This window comes from Durio zibethinus, chromosome 5 (genome assembly GCF_047325235.1).
Source record: "Durio zibethinus cultivar Kanyao isolate XHJ-2024 chromosome 5, ASM4732523v1, whole genome shotgun sequence".
Taxonomy (NCBI): domain Eukaryota; kingdom Viridiplantae; phylum Streptophyta; class Magnoliopsida; order Malvales; family Malvaceae; genus Durio; species Durio zibethinus.
In genome coordinates, this window is record NC_143166.1 from 32,213,069 (window position 1) to 32,224,130 (window position 11,062).

The 11,062-nt window shown below is 26.3% G+C and overlaps 1 protein-coding gene across 1 annotated transcript; it reads left to right on the plus strand.

The window, feature by feature from the left end:
• The first annotated feature begins 7,622 nt into the window (after nucleotides 1-7,622).
• On the plus strand, nucleotides 7,623-9,360 carry LOC111282594 (cytochrome P450 81D11-like). The gene is made up of 2 exons (XM_089761515.1): nucleotides 7,623-8,508; nucleotides 8,673-9,360. Exons 1-2 carry the CDS (start codon nucleotides 8,431-8,433, stop codon nucleotides 9,297-9,299), a joined length of 705 nt encoding a protein of 234 aa, XP_089617641.1. The 5' UTR covers nucleotides 7,623-8,430; the 3' UTR covers nucleotides 9,300-9,360.
• Nucleotides 9,361-11,062: the final 1,702 nt, after the last annotated feature.

Sequence of the window (11,062 nt, forward strand, 5' to 3'; positions counted from 1 at the left end):
TATTTTAAAATTTTAAATTTAAAATGACATATATTCAAATTATTAGGAAATCCATTTTATAATATCAATACAGTTGAGAGTTTTAAATTTAAAAAGATATATATTTCTATTATTAGGAAACCTATTTTAAAAGAAAATATATCACTATATTTGAAAATTTTAAATGGAAAAAGATAAACATTTAGATTATTTAGAAATACATTTTTGAAAAATTAACATATTTAAATTAGATTTTATTACTAGCAACTTAAAAATAATTGAATTAGTCTTCCACTTAAATTTGAAAGTTTTAGTAATTAAGTAATTTTTAAAAATGTATTTTTTGATAAATAGATTAAAATTAGGAAATATCTTACAAGTCATTATAAAAAATTTTTTAAGAAATTTCTTATGTGTCAAAAAAACAAATTATCCACCTAAATGTCCATGTAGTAAACTTTGTTAGATTTTTATTTATGTTGTAGTATAATATTATTTATACTTAGCCAAAAAAAAAAATCCACATAAGCAAACCTTATCAGATTTCTATTTATGTTATAATATAATATTATATATGATTATTAAGGAATTAATTATGACACTTGTAAGCAATACAAAAAGATAACAACAAAAATTTAATCGCAATATATTAAATATAAATTTATTTTTTTGAATCTTAATATATTTGTAATATTTTGTATGCAAATTAATATTTTTATTATTTTATATAAAATAATTATAAAAAAGTGTAATAAAATATTAATGAAAAGAAAAATTATTTCAAATTAATACAAATATAATTGTAACTATATTCATGCATTCAAATATTTTAACATCAATTAATTAATAAATAAATCAACTTAATTAATACAAGAATGTCAATTCATAAGGTATAAGGCAGGTAGAATATTTTTTATTTCCAATTTTTTATATTATAATTATTTTTGTACCTATATCTAATGGATATTTCAAATTCATCTACATCTTCATCCACGTTGGTATTTAATGGATATGTGTAATTGTCGTATTCGTGATTTTTTAAGAAAATAAAAAATAAAATTTATTTTAAAAATTTTTTAATCTTGTAAATTTAAGTAATTTTTTTGATAAAATATATATTTTAAATACAAATATATTAGATATAATACATCTAAAATAAAATTTATATTATTAAATAAAAATTAATTTATTAAATATATAAAAATATATACGATACGGATATGGAATGAATATTATATTACCTATTTTTATATTCATGCTCTATAAAAAAATTTAAAATCACACTCAATTTTGTTTTTATCCTCAAAATTTAATATCCATCCTAATCTTAATTAAAATAAAAATTAAATTCTTCATTGAATTTAAATAAAATTAATATCCCTAATTAATATAAAAAATAGTGGGGATGAAAACTAGTATCCTTTTAAAAAAGGGTTCCTTAATGCAAAAGGTGTTGCAACATATTCTTGTGTGGTTGATACTAAAATCGTAGAATTATTCGTGCTAATAAGTGATAACCCAAGCCGATTAGGCCAAGCTGAAGGTCTTTTTGGTGAATCTCGAGCCTTTATTATTATTTTGTATATATTTATTGTAAATAGAAGTGCTCACGGGCTAGGCTACATGCTAGGCCCGCAAGCATGACTCACTTGGATTGAATTTTAATTTAAGTTTGATCCATTCTGTCTTAAATATTTTAGATTATATTCGATAAATAAATTATTTTTATATAAAATATATTTCAAAACATTCATATAAAAAAGCTTTCATGTATAATAATAAATATAATATAAATGAATGGATCAATTTAAATTAAATTGATACTCAAACTTCTATTTTTAAAGCATCAATATCATTTCTAATTGTGAACAAGTTAAATTTTCGTTATTCTTTATTTTTGCATCTATTAATTTTAATATGTTTATAATTATTATTCATGTGTATGCCATTTGATTATTAATTATGGATCCCATAAAACATAAATCAAAATAACAAAAAACATTGAAAACAAATCAAAATGATATTTGGTGTGAACCATATAATTTGATGTAGGTTAGACATGGCAAAAAATCCCATCTTCCCTTTCATTCAATTTGGTGTGAACCATACATAAATGATATATGTAGCAAATCATAGAGGCATCTAGGGATCCCTCGTCTAGAAGCCCAAGCCATGTTAGTATCACATTCACGTATACGCGGACGTTATTGATCAGATTACTAGCCGAGTGGTTGAGAAAAGAGACGTACAACCATTTCTGAATTGAAAAATGTTGAACTCCAAATTCGTTCTCTCCCAATAAAAATAACCCATCTTTTAATTTGTCATAAAGAATGAAAAGAATTCGTGACAGTTTCAGAAATTATTTTAAAATGTATATTTATAATATATATATATATATATATAATTATCACTAAATTTATAAATTTTATCGATAAAAAATATATTCAAAAGAAAATTTGAAATATCCAAATTTTTTTTTTTCAAAATTTGAATTTTTAATATTTGAGATATTCAAAAACATTCTATAACTCCATTTGGATCCACCTGAAAACATCTTATAATTTTCATATCAAAACAAAGACAAGGGTCAGTTGATAAGGACAATTAAACGGATTGAGGAGTCATGCCAAATAGGTCTTCCTAAAAAATTGTCAAGACAAATTGATGATCAAAGGAGATAAAATTCAAACAGAAGAATTAGATAAATTGATTTAGTCTATTTAAAATAAGAGTACATTTCATACATTATCAATATCTAAATATTATATATTATTAATGAATAAGATAATATCAACTTATTAATAAGAATTAAAAAAAAGTTCTTTTGTATTTATCGTTAATGGTTAATAAAATTTTTTATTTGATTATTAATGAAGTGGTATCATCTAATTTATTGACAGTATATAAAATTTATACACTTACAATACATTAAATATAAACATGGTCAATTTTAAAAACTATTAAAAAGTTATTTTGCAATTGTTTAATTTTACTTTCGGTGATTTAAAAAAAATTCTTTATTAGTTATATTACATTTGTATATAGTGTGAGCCTACTTGTTTGTCACCTTGTCACTCTAAGTTATTCTTAGAAATAATTTATTTTTTACTATTATATTGTACATGAAAAATGTATTTGACACACGAGATTATAATATGATATGATAATATAATATTATAAATAAAATAAAATAAAATAATATTATTTTATCTTATGTTTGATATGTGTAATGATCAATATAAGATAATTTATTTATTAGTCAAAATTATCCTTCTTCAAAATTTATACAATTTAAATTATTAATATAATTTTTAAGATATAATAAGATATGTAAATTCAATCTCATCGATTAAAAATAATTCTCTCTACTTTGAAATGATTGAATTATTTTATACTAAAAAGATAATTAGTAATTTCTGTAATTATATTTTTTTATTTAAATATAAATCAAATATAATATAAAATAATTATCATCATATCTATTTATCATATTATACAACAAACATGTTTGAAGAATATTTTATAATATGGATATAAGATAATAATATATTATTTTAATAATAAAACAACAATTAAATTAGATAATCTAATTGAATTCAACTTTTTCCTTTTTAATTTAATAAGCCAATCCAACCCATAAACACTTTATGTTCGCGGAAAAAAGTTTGGTTTAAGATATTTTGTATTATGCAATATCAAAATCCAATATAACAAAGCAAAGAGAAACTAAATTTGTAATAATATGGTCAAAAGTCGTAAGATCTATTACCAGCAACCCACGTGCAAAAGCCGAAGCTTTGTTAGAAGTATAGGAGGTATGGATATGTAAGCGAGCATGTAAGCTATGGATGTCAGCAGTCATGTCTTGGAAATTGTCAAAGTTCATTTTTTTTTTTCCTTAAATATCACATACAACGGTGTTTCTAGATGTCAATCAAGATTTCCCTTCACACAACATGAATAACTCATTTTTAAATTTGTCACTTAAATGAAAATGTCATCTTATAATTTTCATGTCAAAACAAAGACGAGGGACAGTGGGATTGTTATTTATTCAAGCTTGCTCATTTCTTCAAATTTAATTATATTAGTATATGTTATTTGTAGATATCCTATTTTATTTGAAAAATTTTTGAGGAATTAAAATGAGCTTTTGATTGTAAATTAGGTCTTGATTGAAAAGGTTTAAGCCCAATGAGATAAAAGTCCAAAAATTTTAATTTTAATTTGATTTGATTTAATTTTTTGTTTAATTTTACTTTTTAGTCAAACGTTAAAAAGAAAAAAAAAATGAAAAAAATAAGAAAACCCAAAAATGAAAAAACATGGGATTTGTTTAGGATTCAATTCAAGTTCAGATTCGTTTCTGAACTTAATGGTTTGATGATTTTGGGAGTTTTTTGGGTACCAATTCATGCAAAAAAGGAAAGATCACTTAAAAAATCAAATTACAATGAAATCATAGATTCAGTTGAATTGATTTTTTTTTCAAATTAAAAAGGATTAAATTCCTATAAAAAGAATATCCAAAAAGCAATAAGGGAGTAAGCAACCGACAACACAAAAGCAATTAGCAATTAAAGCATAAAAAGTTTTATGAGTTCTGTTTTTTGGATTTTTGTTTAGCTTTCTAGTGTTTTTCAAAATTATTCTTGGTATTCTAGGATTTGAATTGTCTGCAATTTTGGGATTTTGATTTACTTAGGAATTTTCATTTGAATCTAGGCTTGGGTTTGGGTTTCATTCTGGTCTCTAGAAATTTCGTTTAGATTCTCGGGAGTTTGACTTTTGAAGTTTTTGGTGTTTTTGAGAATTTGTATTTTGATTCTTGGTTTTTGGTTTGAATTTTGGATTTCGAAAAATTTTGGAGTTCTAGGATTGGGTTAGTTTTTTGTGAATTTATGAAATTTTTTTAAATTGGTTTGATTTATGGTTTTTTTGAAAACTTATGGGTTTGGGTTGAATTTGTCATTGAAGGTTTGAAGTTTTTGGTGGTTTTCACGGTAGATAGAGGGTTCAACAGTGGCTGGAGTATGGAATTTTGAGATGTTTTTGAGTTCATGTTGAATTTTTTGATGTTAGAATCTAGAAATTTTGTTGGTATTCTTTAATTTCACGATGGGTTTAGAGAGAAGTTGGAGAGGATTTGATCCAAGAGAGAAAAAAGAGAAACCAATTATAAGAAAAACAAAGGATTTTTGGCTTTTATAGCAACATCAATATGATGTCGTTCTTTGCCAAACTAGAATCCGCATGTGTCTATTGAACCTGACCCGACCCTCAACATATGACCTAGTTCTAGTAGATGTTGCCCTAGTTGAACCGAGTCGAATCCAAAGTCGTTTTAGTTGGTTTTTCTTCTTGAAGTTGAGCCATTTTTCAGTCAAAACCGAGTCGATTGTCTTTTGGTAAATTTTTTATTTATTTGCTTAAATAGTTTAAATTTTATTTATTCATTTAAAAAATATTTTAAAATAATAAATTCATTAGTCATATCAAATTATTGAAAAATTTTCATGAATTTAAAATTTTTGTTATGAATTCTACCAAATTATTAAAAAAATTTTATAATAGAATTTTTTTTGATAAAATATAAATGTTCAATTCTACTAAACTATTAAAGGATTTAAATCTTGAATTAAATCTTACCAAACTATTGGAAGATTTAGTGAATTTTCTTAAAGTAAATTCTATAAATGAGTTTTCAAATTAAAATCCTACTAAACTATTAAAAGATTTTATTGATTGTTTTCAAATAATTAATTTCTTGAAAAATATATTAATGAATCTAATGATGGAGCATCTATAGAGTAGGATATTAGTTTTTATGAATATTTTTGAGGTGATGAAATTATTTTAAATTACTACCAAATTATTTAAGTAATTTTAAGATCACTTTTCAATAATTAAATTATTTGGTAAACTATAAAGATATTTTAAGACTTAAATAACTTGAAATTAAACTAGTATCATCATTTGGGTGGGCATTGTGTGAGTGATATAACTTGCTTTATGCATAACTACACTCTTGAACCTAAATCTGATTTCGTAGATTAGAATTTATCATTTAAAAATACTTAAGTCAAACTTGAAAATTTTCTTTAAAATGAGATAGATTTAATTAGGTAATTAATCGCATCTAAATAAAAAACATTAATAATAACTCCTTAAATTTATATTTAATGATACATTTATGAATCTATTTATTATGACATTATTATTTAATCGGACAAACTTAATGTTAATGAATGCTATGACTGGTTAGATGAATTATGAGACACATGTCATAAGTTATGTATTTTTTTATTAATTAAGTTATTTTTTATCTATAAATTTATGGATAAACTTTTTGATAAAAGCACTTCATAGAATAAATATGTAATGCAAAAATTAACAAGAAGTTATTCCTCAATTTCTTATGAGACACTTATTGCATTCAAATTTTATTCTTAAATTTTTCATAACCAATGCTTTACAAGATAGAACACAGATAATAAAAAATCAAAGTTCAACTTGATTCTAATGAATTTTGGAACTTCAAAGACATAATTGAAAGAGCTCAATACTCAAATAGATCTTTTAATAAAGCCATGAAAATCTTATTTGGAATGAGACTAGCAAAAGCTCCCTCCATTTGTCACCACAGCAGCACGTTTGGAGTTTTATACTCCGTTTGCCCACTTAGTGGATTTTGGTCCAGCGGGGGAGTGGACTTCAACAATTTTTTTTTCCTTTACTTTAAACTATAAATGCAAAAATGTCTTTTTTATTTATTTTTTATTTTTTATTTAAAAATTATGAAATATAATAAAAATATTATTTTATAATAAATTAATAAATAAATAAAATGTATTACTATATAACAAACTATTATTTTTTATTAATTTTTAATTGTTATTTAATAAAACAAAATTATTATTTATTATAAAAATAATTTTTAAATTTTTAAATTTTTTTAAATGTTAAATAATTTAAAATTTTTATTACATACAAATTTTAATATAATATCCTTAATGATAATTTTTTAATCATAATTCAACTCACTGCAATCGTCGCATTTATATTCATACACATATTTTCTTCAATGATTTTAATTTTACTACTAGAATAATCAATTTCACCTTTGTCACTATTTTTAATTTTACCAAAATTAATTTTATTGTCCATCTAAAAATTAACAATTTTCATTGATCTCTTTAGCTCCATTGACGATTGAGGGGTGTGGCGCAGTTGAAAAATTCCAATTGCCCATCCAAACTTGTTTCTATGGTGCAAAATTATCCTTAATTGCACCAGACTGGTTCTAAAAGCAAAACCAAATGGGCCCTAGGTCTCTAAGATGACAATATCTCCTACGCAAGAAGTGTCTGAGATGGCAATATCTCCTACGTAAGTAAACAAAAAGACTGATGATCTGAGTGGCAAATTAAAATAAGCTATGAAAGCACACGATTGTGATGCATGTTAAAAGTAGTCTAACTTGGAAAATTCCGCCCATTGAAAGATGGGTGGTTCCCAAATTTTTTAGCAATGCTCATGTTACGCCTTTCTATAAAAGCAAATACATTTTAATTCTATACACCACGAAAAAAATTAAATCAAATCAAACGAACACACAGCTACCAGAAACAAATCAAACAATGGAAGAAGCAACAATTCTTTACTCATTTCTTTCTTTTATCTTTCTCATCATTTGTTTAAACTTGTTGCTTCAATCAAGAAAACACCTCAAAAGCCTCCCTCGAAGGCCACCATTACTACCCATAATTGGCGACCTTCACCTCCTAAAACCCCCCCTTCCATCGTTTGTACCACAGTCTTTCACAAAAATATGGTCCAATCGTCTCCCTCCGCCTCGGTTCTCGGCTTCTTGTTGTAGTATCATCTTCAACAGCAGCCGAGGAATGCTTCAGCAGGAACGATATATTTTTTGCCAATCGCCCCAAGTTTATCATAGGGAAACACTTAGGCTACAACAATACCACAGTTACAACCTAGTCTTATGGTGATCATTGGCGCAACTTACGTCGAATTGGTGCCATTGAAATCTTCTCATCAACTCGTCTAAACGCCTCCGTGACTGTTCGAAAAGACGAAATCAGGCGCTTGCTACTAAAATTTTCGTGTGATTCGCGTCAAGAGTTTGCGAAAGTGGAGATGAAATCTATGCTTAATGACATGACCTTTAATAACATAATGTGGATGGTGGCAGGGAAGGGGTACTAAGGAGATGAAGTGACGAATGAAGAAGAAGCAAGAGAATTTAGGAAACTTATAACAGAGGCATTCAAGAATAATGGAAGGGCAAATCAAGCAGATTACTTTCCTATATTGAACTGGTTTGGTGAAGGGTTTGAAAAGAAGGTGAAGAAGGTGGGGAAAAGGATGGAGAGGTTCTAGCAAACTTTGATTGGCAATCATCGAAGTAAGAGGCAGGAAAATAATAGTATGATTGATCACCTTCTTTCCTTGCAAGAATCTGAGCCTCATCACTACACTGACCAAATTATCAAAGGGTTCATATTGGCAATTAGTTGAATCTTTGTCTTTTCTTTTTTTCACTTTTCAATATTAAATATTCGGTTTTGAATACGGAGTTTAGCTCAATGGTTTATTTACTCGTACTATTTTTAGAAAGTGACATTCAAATCTGAAATGTCCTAAACTATCAAATTAACATTGTTGTGTAGGTGATAATACTTACAGGAACTGATACGTCAGCAGTGACAGTAGAGTGGGCAATGTCCAATCTGCTAAATCACCCAGTAGTATTGAAGAAGGCTAGAGCTGAAGTAGACAATCAAATAGGTCAAGAAAACCTGATTGATGAACAAGATGTTTCCAAGCTACATTACCTTCAAAGTATTATATTGGAGACGCTTCGATTATACCCCGCAGCTCCTCTTCTGCTTCCACATATGCCATCTAGTGATTGTACCTTAGATGGATACAACGTGCCACGTGGTGCGATCGTATTGGTGAATGCATGGGCCATTCATAGGGATCCAAAACTATGGGATGATCCAACAAGTTTTAAGCCAGAGAGATTTGAAAATGGTGAGAAATTAGGAGAATATTCTCACAAGCTAATGCCATTTAGGTTAGGAAGGAGAGCATGTCCAGGAGCAGGCCTGGCTCAGCGAATGGTGGGATTAACTTTAGGATGTTTGATTCAACGCTTTGAGTGGGAAATGATTGATGGCAAGGAAATTGACATGACTGAAGGAAAGGGAATCACCGTACTTAAAGTTCAGCCATTAGTTGCGATGTGCAAAGCTTGTACAATCATGAATAAGGTTTTTTATAAATATATTTGATTAAAAATGTTTCATTATTTATCATTAGTTAGGGTGATTATATTGCAAAAATAGGCTTTGATTACCTATCTAGCTATTGTAGTAGGACACATTTAATGTATTCTATATATATTTTTTTAATTGTAAACATTTAATTTGGTTCAGGTTCGGATCAATTGGATCTGATTTAAATAAGTAAGTTTATTTTTTTATTATTATTTTTTTGTATTTTATATTTATATTTTTATTATTGTTTTTATATTTTTTTCTTTTATTTTTATCTTAGGTATTTACTTATTTATTACTACTATTTATTAATATGTCTATATCTTTATTATTATTATTATTATTATTTTTTCTTCTGTTAATATTTATATGTATATCAAATTATATGTTATATGTTATTTAATTTTAATTTATCTGTTAATTTTTTTATTTATCTGATTTATTTTATTTATTTTATTTCTTTGATTTATTTGACTGAAATTGGATTGGGATTCAATCAGAAGAGTTCATGTTGGATTCAATGATTGAATCTCGATTCAAAAAGAAATTGAGATTGATCAGAAACTCTTTTCATCAATCCCTATAAAAGAGATCTTTAGGAACAGAAGGAACACACAGAAAACAGTGAGAAAAACAGTTACTGGTTGAGAGAAAAAGGCATATAGAAGAGATTTGAAGGCTAAGAAGGGTTTTGAGACGTTAGAATAGCTTTAGTAATCAGAAAAAAAATTTTGAAGATTTTTCGACGAAATTTTTTTTCTGAAAATTTCTGAAAATTTTTCAGATTCCGGTGAATTTTTCGACGGACGTTGAATTTTTCGACGAAGATTCCAGCCAAGTTTGAAGTTTTCGGTCAGTTGCCCAGTTTCCGATGAAGATTCCCAGAAACCGACCAACTTTTCGAGAACTTCCGACGAAAAACCCAAATTTCGACCAATTTTTCAGAATCCGATGAATATTCAACTAGAGTTTTTCAGAAGTTTTAGAGAGAAGGGAGAGAAAAGAAAAAAAAAGTGAGAGAGGGGAGAGGGCTTCTGCTGAAAAAACGAAAGATTCAACCTTATATACCCTCCCAAAATGAAGTCATTTTTGCGTTAAATAACCAAGAGGATCCGCGCGTTTTGCCAAAATCTGACCCGAGCGTCGACCCGTTTTTCGACCTGCGCATGATCTGCCTCCCTGAGTCGTTAGTCGAGCCGAGCCGACATTTCGAGTCGAGTTCTCTGAGCCGTTTTTCTTCCTTAAGCCGAGCCGTTCTCCGAACCGCTCTAGATTTTTTTTAATTAATTAATTAATTTATTTATTTATTTGTTTTTTTATTATTAGATTAGGTTTATTTAATACTCTTTTATCTTTATTTTTTTATTTTTGTTTTACTTTTCTTTATTTTTTTATTTTTTTATTTTCACTTTTATTTTGTTTTATTATTTTATTTTCTTTAAATAAAAAAAAAAAAAAAGGTTTTTGGGGAAAAGTTGAAAGTATCAATTTTTCTTAAAAATAAATTTTCAAAAAAGGTTTTTTTTTTTAGGAAAAGTTGAAAGTATCAATTTTCCTTAAAAATAAATTTTCAAAAAAAAGTTTTTGAGGAAAAGTTGAAAGTATCAATTTTTCTTAAAAATAAATTTTTAAAATGGTTTTTTAGGGAAAGTTAAAAGTATCAATTTTCCTCAAAATTAAAGTTTTCAAAAAATATTTTTGGAAAAAAGTTGAAAGTATCAATTTTTTTCGAAATTAAGGTTTCCAAAAAATATTTTTGGGGAAAAGTTGAAAGTATC

Coding starts and splice junctions, on each gene's coding strand:
- LOC111282594 (XM_089761515.1), top strand. CDS start 8,431: ATGATTGATCACCTTCTTTCCTTGCAAGAATCTGAGCCTCATCACTAC. Junction 8,509..8,672: donor TTATCAAAGGGTTCATATTG/GCAATTAGTTGA, acceptor ATTGTTGTGTAG/GTGATAATACTTACAGGAAC.